Source organism: Nomascus leucogenys, chromosome 12 (genome assembly GCF_006542625.1).
Source record: "Nomascus leucogenys isolate Asia chromosome 12, Asia_NLE_v1, whole genome shotgun sequence".
NCBI classification, from domain to species: domain Eukaryota; kingdom Metazoa; phylum Chordata; class Mammalia; order Primates; family Hylobatidae; genus Nomascus; species Nomascus leucogenys.
The window spans coordinates 42480194-42496259 of record NC_044392.1 but is presented as its reverse complement, the minus strand read 5'-3'; the positions used below and the strand labels follow the sequence as shown (position 1 = coordinate 42496259).

General features: G+C 37.9%; 1 protein-coding gene across 3 annotated transcripts in view; it reads left to right on the top strand.

Annotated features, from left to right (window-relative positions):
• Positions 1-14761, top strand: part of PYHIN1 (pyrin and HIN domain family member 1) — a 39029-nt gene extending 24268 nt beyond the window's left edge. Inside the window, exons 8-9 of one of the 3 annotated variants that reach the window (XM_003258676.4) lie at positions 11656-11780; positions 14734-14761. In XM_003258676.4, coding sequence (XP_003258724.2) covers positions 11656-11775 — 120 coding nt within the window. In that variant the 3' untranslated portion in view covers positions 11776-11780; positions 14734-14761. Of the gene's footprint in view, positions 1-11655; positions 11781-14733 lie in introns of those variants that run through there. The other 2 variants (XM_004089848.3, XM_030824154.1) reach the window with 2 other exon arrangements.
• The last annotated feature ends 1305 nt before the right edge of the window (positions 14762-16066 follow it).

Below are 16066 nucleotides of genomic sequence, written 5' to 3'. Positions count from 1 at the left end.
AGGCCCTGGAGAGTGTGTGGTGATTAGGGACTGGCTGGATCCCCAGCACAGCACAGATACCTCATGAAAAAGTGTCCAGACTGTTTTATACATGGATTCCCGATGCCAGTTCTCCTCACTGGGCAGGACCTCCTGACTTCAGACTCTAGTTATTCCCTGCCTGAGCTTTGGTGACTATAGCATCTGTATACTTCCCTGGGATGAAGCTCCTAGAGGGAAAGGTAGGCTGCCATTTTTCCCATCTTGCAGCCCTCTCACCAATTGCCTTCAGGTTCTGAAGGATGGGCAGTAATTAGTGATGGGCAGATCCCCAGCACACTGGAGCCACCCCACAAAGAAGTGGTCGGACTATTGTAACCGTGGGTCCCTGTTCAAATTTCTTCTCACTGGGTGGGGCCTTCGGACCTGGGACTCGAACACAACTACCCTGCCCCCTCCTGAACACGTCAGTGGAAAGCGGCTTTGCATTTGTCTCAGGAGAAAATCTCAGAGATAACCCACAACTTCTCCACCATTGCAGCTGCAGTGGCACTGCCCTAACTGCTCTCGGGCAGGGAAAGAAACAAAAGGCCTGGTCACTACACTGGCACCTTCAGCACACAGCAGCAAGCATTGGAGAGGAGTCCAGTCTCTCTTCCCTATGAGTTCCCAGCCCTACTCTTCACCAGACAGGGCTCCTGGCTTTGAACTGCAGAACAGCTGCCCCACCCATGGCTAAGCATACCATCTGCTAGTGACTCTGCGTTTCCATGGGGAGAGGGTCCCAGAGGCAACTGACAGCCCCACTGCAACGGCCACAGCAGTGGTTCTGCCCCTGATCCCCTTAGTCCAAGGAAGAAACAAAGACCCCGAGAGTTTCACCTGCGCTTCCAGCATACCACAGTCACCATACAGGCAGCAAGGCACAGTCTCTCCTCCCTATGAATCCTCAGTGCCCCACTCCTCAATGAGCTGAGCCCCTAGTTGTGGCCAGCAATGTAGCTGCCCATTCCCTAGCTGAACATTCCCAGTAGCAGTGGCTCTGCATTTCTCTGAGGTGCAGCTCCCAGAGGCAACCAAAAGCCCCTCTGCCACTGCTGCTGCAGTGGTACTGCCCTGCTGCCTTCAGACTGGGGAAGGAGCTGCAGTTGCCCTAAGGAGAAGAACTCAGTCTATCTCTCTTGTGACCCACCCGTAGCCCTGCTCTTCACCAAACAGGGACCCTCTGGCTTGGGCCCACAGCACAGCTGCCCCATCTTTGGCCAGTTGCACTGTCTGATAGCAGCACCTCGTTTCTCTGGGGTGGACCACCAAGAGACAAGTGAAAGGCCCACTGCCATAACCACTGCTAAGGTTTCTTCTGCCGCAGCCTCCAAGCTGGGGAGGGAACATAAAATCTGAGTTCACCCCAGAGCTGCAGTGTGCCAAGCTAAGATCTGCAGCCAGTACTCAAGTGGGAAAGGAGCCCACACTTTCAGAGGACTGAGAGGGAGCATGCCCTGCATAGAGCCTGCCTACTGGCGGATATACTTAAGCACCACCTACTGGATCACAGCCTAAAACTTCAACACCAAAAATATTTTGCTAATATAGACCCCTGTGTAACCATGGACAAGAATTTAGCTAGAAATTAAAACCCTGCACAAAGCCTCAGCTCTGTAACAACATCCAGGAAAGAAGGTTTCTAACTACTCAAAAGAAACAGTGCAAGAACTCTGGCAATTCAGAAAGCCAGAGTGTCTTGTTTCCTCCAAATGATTGCACTAGTTCCCAAGCAAGGGTTCTTAACCAGGCTAAAATGGCTGAAATGACAGAAGTAGAATTCAGAATATGGGTAGGAATTAAGAAAAATGACATTCAAGAGAAAGTTAAAACTCAGACCAAGAAATCTAAGGGTTTCAATAAAATAATACAGGAGCTGATAGAAAAAATGGCCATCACAAAAAAGAACCAAACTGATCCGATAAAGCTGAAAAATACATGACAAGAATTTCATAATGCAATTGCATGTATTAACAGCAGAATAAAATAACCTCAGGAAAAAAACCTCAGAGTTCAAAGACTGGTTCTGTGAAATAACTCAATCAGAAATAAAATAGAAAAAAAGGGAATTAAAAAGAATGAAAAAAACTTCTGAGAAATATGGGATTTTGTAAGGAGACAAAGTCTAGAACTCATTGGTGTCCCTGAAAGAGAGAAGAAGAAAGCAAACACCTTTAAAACATATTTCAGGATATCATCCATGAAAAATTCCCCGGCCTTGTTAGAGAGGCAAACTTTCAAATTCAGGGTACATAGAGAAATCCTGTGAGATACTACACAAAAAGACCTTCCCCAAGACACATAATCATAAGCTTTTCCAAGGTCGAAATGAATTTTAAAATGTTAAAGACAGATAGAGAGAAGGGGCAGGTCACCGGGCAGATCACCTGCAAAAGGAACCCTATCAGACTAACAGCAGAACTTTCGACAGGAGCCTGACAAGCCAGAAGAGCTTGGGGCCTATATTCAGCATTTTTAAAGAAAATAATTTCCAAGCAAGCATTTCACATACAGCCAAACAAAGCTTCATAAATGAAAAAGAAATGAGATCCTTTTCAGACAAGCAAATGCTGAGGGAATTTGTTACCACCAGACATGCCTTATAAGAGATACTGAAAGGAACACTAATTATGGAAAGGAAAGAACATTACCAGACACTACAAAAACACAATTAAGTAGACAGAATAGTGACACTATAAAGCAACCACAAAAACAAGTCTGCATAATAATCAGCTAACAACACAATGACAGGATCAAATCTGCAGATGTCAATATTAACATTTAATGTAAACAGGCTACACACTCCACTTAAAAGGCAGAGAGTGGCAAGCTGGATAAAGAAGCAAGATCCAATACTGTCTTCAAGAGATCTATCTCACATGCAATGACACCCATTGACTCAAAATAAAGGGACAAAGAAAAATCTACCAAACAAATAGAAAGCAGAAAAAAAAAACAGAGGGTGCCATCCTAATTTCAGAAAAAACAGACTTTAAACCAACAAAGAGTTAAAAAGACAAAGAAGGGCATTTCATAATGGTAAAGGCTTTGATTCAACAAGAAGACCTAACTACCTTGAATATATACACAGACAACACAGGAGCACCTAGACTCACACAACAAGTTCTCAGAGACCCACAAAGAGACTTATATTCACATGCAAAAATAGTGGGAAACTTCAACACTACACTGGCAGTAATAGTTTGATCATTGAGGCAAAAAAAAAAAATAGCAAAGATATTCAGGACTTGCACTCAATGCTTAACCAAATGGACCTAATGGACATTTATGGAACTCTCAACCTAAAACAACAAACACACATTCTTCTTATTGCCACATAGCACACACTCTAAAATCAACCACACAATCAGATATAAAACAATCCTCAGCAAATTCAAGAAAACAGAATCATACCAACCACCTTCTCAGACACAGTGCAATAAAAGTATAAATCTATAGTAAGAAAATGGCTCCAACCCTACAATTACATGGAAATTAAATAACCTTCTCCTGAATGACTTTTGGGTGAATAATGAAGGCAGAAATGAAGAAATTCTTTGAAACTAATGAGAACAAAGATAAAATACATCAGAATCTCTGGGACATTGCTAAGTCAGTCTTAAGAGAGAAGTTTGTAGCACTAAGCGCTCACATCAAAAAATTTAAAAGATCTCAAATTAACAACCTAACATCACAACTAGAAGAACTAGAAAAACAAGAACAATCAATCTCCAAGCTAGCAAAAGAAGAAATAACCAATATCAGAGCTAAACTAAAAGAAATTGAGATGTAAAAAACAGGCAAAAGATCAACGAATCCAGGAGTTCATCTATTGAAAAAATTAATAAGAAAGATTGCTAGACAGACTAAAAAAAGAGACAAGATCTAAACAAACACAATTAGAAATGACCAAGGGAAATTACCACTGACCCCACAGAAATACAACAATCCTTCAGAGACTACTATAATCACCTCTATGCACACAAGCTATAAAACCTAGAAGAAATGGATAAATTCCTAGAAACATATAACCTCTGAAGACTAACCCAGGAGGAAATTGAATATCTGAATAGACCAAGAACAAGTTCTGAAATTGAATCAGTAAGAAAAAGTCTACCAACTAAAAGTAGCCCATGATGAGATGGATTCACAGGCAAATGCTATCAGATGCATAAAGATGAGCTGGTACCATTCCTACTGAAACTATTCCAAAAATTGGGGAGGAGGGACTCATCTCCAATTCATTCTATGAGGCCAGCATCATCCTGATACCAAAAGACAGAGACACAACAAAAAAAGAAAACTTCAGGTGGTTATTCTTGACGAACATAGATGCAAAAATCCTCAACAAAATACAAGTAAAAAAAAATCTAGCAGTACCTCAAAAAGCTAGTCCAACACAGTCAAGTAGGCTTTATCTCTGGAATACGAGGTTACATACACAAACAATAAATGTGATTCATCACATAAAGAGAACCAAAAAGCTACATAATCATCTCAATTGATGCAGAAACAGCCTTCAATAAAATGCAACATCCCTTCATGTTAAAAACCCTAGATACTCTAGATATTGAATGAACATACTTCAAAATAATAAGAACCATCTCCAACAAACCCACAGCCAACATCATACTTTATGGACAAAAGCTAGAAGTACTCCCCTTCAAAACTGGAACAAGAAAAGGATGGCCTCTCTCACTATTCCTATTCAACAGAGTACTAGAAATCCTGGCCAGAGTAATCAAAGGCATCCAAGATAGGAAAAGAAAAAGTCAAAAGATAAAGAAGAAAGGCATCCAAGTAGGAAAAGAGAAAGTCAAATAAAGAAATAAAAGGCATCCAAGTAGGAAAAGAGAAAGTCAAACTATCACTTTTTGCGGAAGACAAAAATCCTATATTTAGAAAAATCCATAGTCTCTGCCGAAAAGCTCTTTGATCTCATAAACAACTTCAGCAAAGTTTCAGGATACAAAATCAATATACAAAAATCAGTACACATTCCTATAAACCAACAACATCCAAGCTGAGAGTCAAAACAGGAATGCAATTCCATTCACAATTGCCACAAAAATTGACAAAACGATTTATTGTATTCAACAAGGTTGGAAATCACCATACTACTTTTTTTTCTAGAGCAGGCTATTTGTGGGATGAGAGGGTTTTCTTAGAATGTAGTCTGTTTTGTATATTGTGTCTTATGTGACAGGCACTGTGTACATCACTTTGGATCCATTTTTCTCATAATCTTCCAATCAAAATAATGAGGCAATCATTTCATTTTTTATATGAGGAAACTGAAGCTTGGAGAGGTTAGGCAATCACATAGAGGCTAACCAAGGAGGTAGTTATTGTAGATAGTTCCTATGTACCATAAGAATTACAAAACACTGCTCAAAGAAATGAGGGAACACAAACAAATAGAAAAAATTCCATGTTCATGGACAGGAAAAAATCAATATTATTAAAAATGGTCATATTTCCCAAAGCAATGTACAGATTCAATGCTATTCCTATCAAACTACCAATGACATTCTTCACAGAATTAGAAAACACGATTTTAAAATTTATATAAAACCAAAAATGAACTTGAAGAGTCAAAGCAATCCTAAGCAAAAAGAACAAAGCTGGAGGTATCACTTGACCCAACTTCAAACTGTACTACAAGGTTACAGTAACCCGAACAGCATAGTACTGGTACAAAAACAGACACATAGACCAATGGAACAGAATAGAGAGCCCAGAAATAAGGCCGCCCACCTACAATCACTGGATCTTTGACAAAGTTGACAATGACAAGCAATGGGGTAAGGACTCCTTTTTCAATAAATGGTGCTGGGATAACTAGCTAGTCATATGCAGAAGATTAAAACTGGACCCCTTCCTTACACCATATACAAAAGTCAATTCAAGATGAATTGAAGACTTCAGTGTAAAACCTAAAACTATAAAAACCCTGGAAGATGACCTAGAAAATACCATTCTGGATATAAGGCCTGGCAAAGACTTCATTTTGAAGATGCCATAAACAATTACAACATAAAGAAAAAATGACAAATAGGACTTCATTAAACTAATGAGCTTCTGCACAGCAAAAGAAACTACCAAAAAAGTAATCAAACAATCTACAGAATGAGAAAAAAATTTGCAAACTTTGCATCCAACAAAGATCTGTTATCCAGAATCTGTAAGGAATGTAAACCAATTTACAAGAAAAAAATGAGCCATCCCATTAAAAAGTGGGCAAAGGATGTGAACAGACACTTCTCAATAGAAAACAGGCTCATGGCCAACAAACATATGAAAAAATGCTCAACATCACTAATTATTAGAGAAATGCAAATCAAAACCACAATGAGATAACATCTCACACCGATCAGAATGACTGTTATTAAAAAGTCAAAAAATGACAGATGCTGGTGAGCTGGCAGAGAAAAGGGAACACTTATATACTACCAGTGGAAGTGTTAATTAGTTCAGCCATGGCAGAAAGCAGTGTGACAATTCCTCAAATAACTTAAAACAGAACTCCCATTTGACCCAGCAATCCTAGTACTGGGCATGTGCCCAAAGGAATATAAATTATTCTACCACAAAGACACATGCATGCACACATTCATTGCACCACTATTCACAATAGCAAAGACATGGAATCACCCTAAATGTCCATCGACGTTAGACTGGATAAAGAAAGTGTGGCACATGTACACCATGGAATACTAGACAGCCACAAAAAACAATAAGATCACGTCCTTTGCACCAACATGAATGGAGCTGGATGCCATTATCCTAAGCAACTTAATGCAAGAACAGAAAACCCAATGCCACATGTTCTTACTTATAAACGGAGCTAAACAATAAGAACACATGGACCCAAAAAGGAGAACAACAGACACTGAGGCCTACTTGAAAATGGAGGGTGGGAAGAGGGAGAGGATGAAAAAACAATTCTTAGTGGGTATCAGGCTTAATACCTGGGTGATGAAATAATCTGTCCACCAAACCCCTGTGACATGCAGTTTACCTATATAACAAACCTGTGCATGTACCTCTGAACTTAAAATAAAAGTTAAAAAAATAATTTTTGCTCTTACAGGCAGCATTCAAATCCAGCCTTAATGAACTCTAAAACTTAAGTATTTCATGGTCATATATTGCTTCCAGAGTTAGAATGTAGATGTTAAAATTTCTGAAATATTTTTCTATATATTTAAAGTTAGACATTGTTATGGTTTGAGTTTGTTTCCATAATTCAGGTTCTGCAAGGCTTCTCATGAGAAATTAGGTAACTGTGACTCACTATTTCATTCTTTCTCTTTCACTGCCATGTTAAGACCTATGAATCAGATGCCTATATCTTCAGTGAATGGGCAGGCAACTTGAAGCTAAGGTAAAAGGAAAACTGAGTCACTATCCTCCAATCTAGTGTCTTACCCATTACCAAATTGCACTCTGACCAGCCTTCTTTCTGCATCACTAATACATGTATAACAGTTGAAGACAGGACTCCTATGTAAGGAGTTCTCATTTTTACATTTTGTTTTGTTGCTGCTTTTGTTCTTTTTGACTGGTCAATTCCAATAATTCATATTTCTCTGTACAGTTTCTAAAATTACTATTTGTGGATAGTGCTATCAATCTGCCTATTTGCCATCTTACTTCAGTGGTTAGATGGAGCGCATTCCTGGTCATTATCAGCTCTGATCCATTTACTCTCTGCTACTTCAAAGACAAACATTTAAAGACAATCTGTTTTCTAACGCATAATGGCTTAGACTAAATGGAGTGATAGTTTCTAAGTTCTCCTGTCTAAATACATAATACAGCCATTTCTACATTCATAGGAATTATTCTGCTGTACATAAACTCCCTTAGATACAATAATTTCAGAAAGAGGCATGTATCTCCATGGCCACCTACACCTAAATGCACCATGGACTTTTTCTCCTTTGGTGACCCACTCGAAGGTTGTCTCACCACTCAATCTATGATTCACCAGGTGAGCAGGAAAGCCTTGGCCTTTTACTCATCAAGGGTGCGCTCAAAAATTTGTGTATGATATAGATTCATTACGCTTTGGGATCTAAATACCGAAGAAGACAGAAGCATGACCATCTGTCCTGACTCATCTAAAGCATAGATCACAGAATGGCATGAGTCATGATCAGGGATGGTAGTAGGGAGAAATTACAATGAGGAAAATAATCAGCAACTATTTAAATTAATATTCAACCAAAGCCAAGATCTTAGGCATCCAAATTCTGCTACTGTAATGAAAATGTTTTTATTTATATTTAATTATGTATATTTAATTGTTAATGATTTAGGGTGTACAAGTACAGATTTGTTACATGGTTAAATTGCACAGTGGTGAAGTTGGGTCTTTTAGTGTATCCATCACCTGAATAGTGTATGTTGTACCCATTAGATAATCTCTCATCCCTCACCCTACTCCCACACTTCCACCTTTCTGAGTCTCCAGTGTCTATTATCACAACCCCCGTATGTCCAATATCACTTCTTGGCCTTTCCACTAAGATAACTGTAATATCTGATCTTATCAGTTTTGACTTATTTTGAAGAGATACTTGTTCAATTCACTTTTATCAATAAGATTAGACTACTAGCTTTGGTAGAAGGGAATAGAGACTAGCTTATTTAATATTCTTCCCATACTTCCTCAATGGGATTTTCTACAACTGGGTCAACATAAAGCATAAAGTATCTGTGAATAGAGCAAACACACAAACACTGCATATACTATAACAATGAAAATAATAATGATATTTCTTCTTATTGAGCATTCACTGGATTCTGAAGTAAAGCTGTGTTTATTACAAAATGTATAGCATATATTCTTTATTGCATATCCATGAAGATGCAACCTGTATCTCATTTCACATATGAGAATCATGAGGTTCAAAGAAGTTAGAAATCTCTCCCAAGCTAATAAAGATAATTAGTATTAGTTGAAAGATTCATATTCAACTTAGTCAACTAAAAAGTTTTTGTAGTTGAGGGAGTATGTTCCTTCCAGTGTGAGAGAGTAGATATTAAAATATCTGTAATATATCAATAAGCATTTCAAATAGTGTTGAATTTTACATTTATTTTTATAATCCAGACTCTTCAAGCTTCTAAAACAGGATGAGGTGCACAAAATGGCTAGGGTTTGTTGTCCTCACTAGGAAACCATCATAAGCAAACAGATCTTTCAGCACTTTCCTTCTATCTCCTTAAGGACAAAAGAAAAATATTATGGAAATCTACAAATAGAAATAAATGAGAGCGATTTGATATTGGAAGTAGAATGTCCTTAAGTGCTTTCCTTAGTGCTTAGAGAGAGTCACATATGATTTTCCAGACACCCATTTTCCTTACATTAACAAGATATATATATATAGACATGTTCTGGGAATGCCCTAGTGAAATCTGGAATGGTTGTGATTGCTGCTGGGAATCCTGAAGGATTTTGGACACCTGATGCACATCACTGGATAAACAGAATCCTGACTGGAACTGTGCTTTCAGAGAGTGCTGATAGCGAAATGAAGATCGGTATGCCCAAACAACCAACAACTGATTTTTCTGGGTCCTGAAGTGCAAATTACAGGAATCCTTTGTGTATTTGCTTGATGAAAATGGCTTCCATCCATTTGGCTAACATTGTTCTGAAACTTGCTACCCTTATAACCTAGGAGGGTTATTTAACAAAAATAACTCAAGCAGAGGTGCTTGACCAAGTTAGCCTAGATGAGTTTTCACCAGAAACAGCCAAGGCCCAATCACACACCTATAGAATTTCAGTCAATAAAATGAAGGATGAAATGCCATTTGTAAATGTACAGGTGAAGAGGTTATGATATCTGAATTTATGCTGTTTGCCAGAGAAAATGCAAGAGGGAAGAAAATGTAAAAAAAAAAAAAAGAAAAAAATAAATTAAAAAATCAAAAATCAAAACAGATAGATGATGATACAGATATAGATGATATAGATAGATATAGATATAGAGGCAGATACATAATCAGGCTTCATCTCATAGTGAAACCATTAATCAGAAAAGTCGAGCTTTTCCTCAGAACACAAATGCCAGAATCACCCGAACATATGACTCCAAGAAGATAGTATCGTCTCGAAAGTGGAGAGTCTGCATAGGTAAACTTCAGTCATCAGAGAGCTTCCAACTCTGAGCCATCCTCAGATGTCACAGAAAATGTCACAAACCCCATCTGGTAGTTCTTTAACCAAAGTGCCAGCTTCTTGTTGCCATTCTTTGTGCCTCTCTTTACTATAATTAAAGGGATAATCAGTATCTTGACAGAGCTTTTCAATCAATCTCTGACTAAATACAGCTTTTTATTTTACTATATTTCTCATTCATTTATTAAGTATATAATCAGAGATGCTACTAGATTCTAGGATTTTTATGATTTACAAGGGATACATTGATAAAATCATTCCTGACCTAAAGACATTATTGTGATTTATGGTCCAGATATAGAGAACGAGTGGAGGAGAGTAAACAAAGATGAAGACATACAAGAGTGTGTTCCTCTCTTACATTTCATTGTTCATTCACAGCTTTCCCCTTTGCTTCAGAACCATAACTCACAGTTTATTTTCCACATTCTTACTCTTTCCTACATGTGTTGTTTCATATAATGCTACTCCTTTTGTCTGGAATCTTTTTCTCCTATTCCTTCACTGGCCTTTATATTTTCTGGGCCAGCCTAAAACTGTCCTCAAGCAAGACCTCCTGATAACCCCGTCCAAAAATAAGACAGATCATCTCTTTGTGTCCTTCACATGCCCATTTATTTCCTTTATAATACTTGTCACCACAGTAATTATAGTATATTTTCAACCCTGTAAGTAATTGAGATTATATATGCTACCTGCTCAGGTAAGTAAAAACAAGGGTCCATGAATGAGTTTATATCAGTGTGTGTCAAATCCTATTCCACACTGCATTTTACTTACCAGTAAGTTGGACCGTGTAGTCACCTGCCTCTGTGCCATAGCACCCTCTATCAGCAGTGAATAAGAAGTCAACTTACAGAAAGAAAAGGGGAGTATTAAGTCATTATTCTCTCATCTAGTTTTTCACCCAGGCCCCAAGATCCACACTGACCCAGCCTACAGCCTCAGTGACTCCCCCACACCTATGAGTTGAAAACAGACTTATTCTTTACAGGAGTTTGCTATATGTGATTGGATTTTTTCTTTATTATTTTGTTATTGTTACCCAAAGTTCATATTTTCCTGAAGAGTGTCTACAGATTTTATCTGGTGGATCAGTAAACGGGCAGTGTGTTTTTCTCATCTTGGCAGAATTGGCCTCAAATAGACCCCATGCCTAATCATTGCCAGCTCAGATCCATTTTCTCTTATGCTATAATGCTAGTTTCTGTGTATGCTGAAATGTGGGTTGAGAAAACTAAGTGTATGCCAGCATCCAGAGAGATTAGCAGAGGGAAGATTCTATAAAAAGGGATTTTGAAGCACACACACACACACACACATATATATATATACACATGTATTACATCCAACTTATGCAGGAAAATATTAAGCAGAAAAAACAGTTCTTTCTGTCATAAAGTGAAAGATTGAATTACCCAAATTTATGACTCTAGAAGGATGAAGCCCACGCAGGAGCACAGTCATCGCCTACAAACTTTAGAATCATCTCACCAACTGTGGCCCCTCCTGTTTCTTCTGATACTTCCACCAACCGCCATCCAGAAGTTCCTTAAATAAGGTACCACCTTTCTATTTCCATTCCTGTACCTCTAAAATATAATTGTAAAGGTAATCAGAGTCTTCAAAGGGATTCTCATTTAAACTCTATGTATTATTTCATTATTTTACATTTCTCATTCATTTATCAATATCTAATTGGACATGCCACTGGATTCTAAGTCCTTCAATACTCACAAAATGTGCATTCATGTAATCATTTCTGTCTTCAAGAAGATTACTGTTTTTCATTGGCGCAAATATAGTGTATGTGGGGAGGTATCCAGACAAGGAGAGATGAATACAGCAGTATGTTCGTACCTTCCATTCCAGTTTCCTTTCACAATTTTCCACTATGACTAATGACCATAACTTAGGATTGATATTCAAAATTCCTATTTCTTTCCATAACTAGTGTCTTGACATATGCTACTTCCTTTGTTTAGAATCCCTTACTCTCATCTCTTCATTTGCCCCAATATATTTCTGGGCCAAAAAAAATCCCCTTCCTCAGAAAAATACTGCACTGATATCCTCCTCCTGCCATAGAACACATCATGCCAAGGTGTCCTGAACATTTCTCTTTATTTTATTTAGAACTTTTATTACAATTCTAATAATGGAGTGTTCTTCAACCATACTTGATAATAAGTATAGTTTATAGATTTCTTGTCCAGAAGAACATCAGACAAAAGTGGACTAATGAATTTATATCTAAGTGTTCCAATTAAATCCCAGCCTGCTTTCGGCCATGATATGACCAGTGGAGTCACCTCCACCTAGGGAACAGAAGACTATGATCTACAATGAGAGGGAAGGTGATGAAAGAGAAAGGCAAGAGGAGAATCACGTCACCACTCTTTTAGTTGAAGACATGTCACCATACAGCGTAGTTGAAGACAGATTACCTATATACAGGGGTTCTCAATTTGTGGTAGTTTTTTTGGTTTGTTTATGTTTTTGTTGTTTTTGATAAGCCCAAGCATCATATTTTCCTCAATAAATTATACGTGATTTACTGGAGAGTCAAAGCTAGCATGTCCTCTTTAGCCATCTTGGCTTAGGTGACCATGGATGGAACTCATATGTAGTCATTACCAGCTGAGACTCACTTTTCTGTTACTTCATAGACATAATTGGACATCCCAGGACAACATTCTGGAAAAGAACTTATTTCTCCTACATTTTGGCTTTGAAGGGACTACACAAAGTTTGCCTAAGTTCTACCATTTTAAATACGCATTATGGTCTGTTTCTATAGCCATTAGATTTATTTGACTGCATCTAAACCTCCCTTAGCCCAGGAATCCCAGCTAGGGTCCTATGTCTCCTATACTTAACCACCCATATAGCCATTTCTTCTTTGATATCTAGCACTTCCACAGGATGCCTGGAAAATACGTCCGATTACTTCCTCTGTGATTCACTAGCTCTGAAAGAAGTCCTTGCTTTTATATATTATAGGTCATCCCAAAGTGATTGTTTGTATTTAATACAATCTATGTTTGTATTAATTTTTAATTAATTATTATTAACTTTATAAATTTTTCTATGCTTTTGGATTTAAAGTCAAAAGCAGACCATTCTTATTTTTCATCTTTTGTCATGACTCTCCTAAATCAAAGAGCCCAGAATGGTTGGGAAAACAAATGGAGATATTACTGGCTCAGAATTACTATATGGGAAAAAAAGAAGCTATTAGTTTTATTCCCAATCACTACAACTTTATCTGGGTTTTCCACAAAAGTGTCAACATAAATTATAATTCTTTTCTGGATCAGGTTGACACGCAAACCTTGCATAGTCTTTGAAATAACAATGAAAATAATATTTTTCTAACTGAGCATCTACTGGATAAAGCTGGAAGTGAAAATTATGTTTTTATGTACATGATTGCATTTATTCTTCAGTACACCTCTATGAGCACAGTAGGAAGACCGTGTTCAAGGGAAAAAATGTGTTCTGCTCTAGACAAGTTAAGTTTGAGATTCCCACAGGACATCTAAGAATTATCCATCTGATATATAGAGCTTGAACTTGGATAATTTTGGCTGGGCCTTTTAGTGAATTATGTCAGTATAGATATAGTTGTTAAAACAGTGGATGTGACTGAAAGTACCTAATAGAATAGAAATAATGATGCCTCTCATTTACTGAGTATGCAGAATGACTCAGACCATTCTAAGGGTTTTTCAATAATTATCTCCATTAATCCTTTATAATCCAATTGTTTCATTAACTCATTTAATTCTTTGTGGTACACAATGAACAGAAGAGGGAGTTAAATTTGAGGGTGGTCAACATAGTTCATAACAGTCCTAAATTACCAAGGATGTCCCTAAGCAAATCAGAACACTAAGGTAGCTGTCTTTAGTGAAAAACATCTCTGTGTAGACAGAGATGGTTGGATCTACATGACAAAGTTTATGCTGTTTGTCACATATAATCATGTGGGATTCTTGGAACAAATAAAGGCTAATATTGGAATGCAAAAAGATCAGAATAAAGGCTAACATATTCAGACACACAAAAATGCAAAGGCTTTCTGATTGCTCCAGTTCTCAGGGACATTAGTCAAAATTCCCAAGCCTTCCTTGACAGCAGTTGCACCAGGAATACATTTTGTACACTTCTCCTACGTTTCTGCCCAGTGAGAAGTTTCCCTTTAGCCCTTGTCGTTGGACACACCAGCTCCTTTCTCTATCCTATTGTTCCCTGACATCTCCTGCCCTTTCACTTGGGCTCATGCTGGGTAGGAGTGAATATCGCATTTCATGGTCCCAACAGAGGGGGAAGATGTGATTCCAAGGACAAGAATTCATTAAAGGAGATAGGTGAGAATGAGAAAAAAGTCCTTCAGATGGAAATAGAAGAAGAGATGTGGCTCACAGGGAGGAGAGGCAGTGTAATTGAAGAAAGAACTGTATGGCCACCTGCATCTCAACTGGTTTATTTTTATCTCTTTATGCTTCAAGGTCACCAAGGACAAGGATATCAAATAACTACCATTCAATCTTTACTCAAGTGTGGAAATTTTGCCTGAAGTCCTCTGCCTAAAAACCTGATGCCACTGGTAATGATGTTTATGAAGATAAGATCAAAGCACAGAAAATCATATATGTATATATATATGGTTGAAATACTATATATAATATATATATATACCAGCTATGAATTCTAGGAAATGGAATATTAAGGGTGCATTTTATTTCATTAGTTTTACTTTTATGCATTTTCTTCATATCATATTTTCCATTCAGAATTTTCATAATTTGAAAAAAAATAAACTTTTTTTTTTCTAAAAGAGTGCTTCCATAGGAGTTTCTGTAATCTGTCTGTGAGTTACGTAAAAGCAAATAAACTGTGGCCTGCAAGTCAGGGTGGGGCACACAGATTTATAGTTTGGATGGGATCTTTAAGGAATAGGCCCTGGTCAAGACCGAACTGATTGTGCCCTGCCCAAAGAATCCAGACCAAGGGGCAGGTAGGGGTAAAATCCAGCCTATGATTCTGTTGCAAGCACTGTGTCCTGGGAATGAGTTGCTCTAGCCAAAACTAGAGATATCTTTTCAGAATTGGACTCCTGAAGGGGGAATAATTGGGTAATTTGCTTGCCAAACCAGGCATATTCTGGTGATGTGCATGAAGGCACTTGCCTATGTTAGAGGAATTCCTGGCCCTGTTTGATGTAAATTATCTGGTTCTATACATTTCCTTCAGCACCAACAGCTCCTCAGAAGCTCTCCAACCATATTTCCTCTTCCCACATTCCACTATATGAATCCATCAGAAAGTTGCCCAGGCAGACAGTTAACTTAGGCAAACTGAAGAATAATTAATTTATTTTAGAGTAGAATGGCAAAAAGTCAGTATCTAGAACTTACAATGTATTTATAGATCATATATTTGGCACCTGGTGCAATTATTTTGTGCCACTTAATCTTCACAGCAGCTCTAGAAGGTTGACAGTTTTCTCCTTTTTACTCTCCATATATAAAGAAAAAAGGGCACAGAAAGCAAATTTACTTACCAAGTGACACTTAGGTGGTCTTATATAGTCCTTGATTTAACATCCAGGCCTGTTGTTCTGGCTTGGGTTAGGTGTGCTGACGTTAGGAGAACAGGGATAAGATGCAAATTAAACAATGAATAAGACGGATTCCACCTAAGATGGAGAAAGCTGAAAAGAGCCTCACTCTCACCCTTACAATTATGAAAAAGTAGATAAATGCAAAATAACAATCTTCTGTACTCACCAGAGAACTGTGGTGATCTGAAGCTATATATCCTAATTAATCTAAGGAAAAG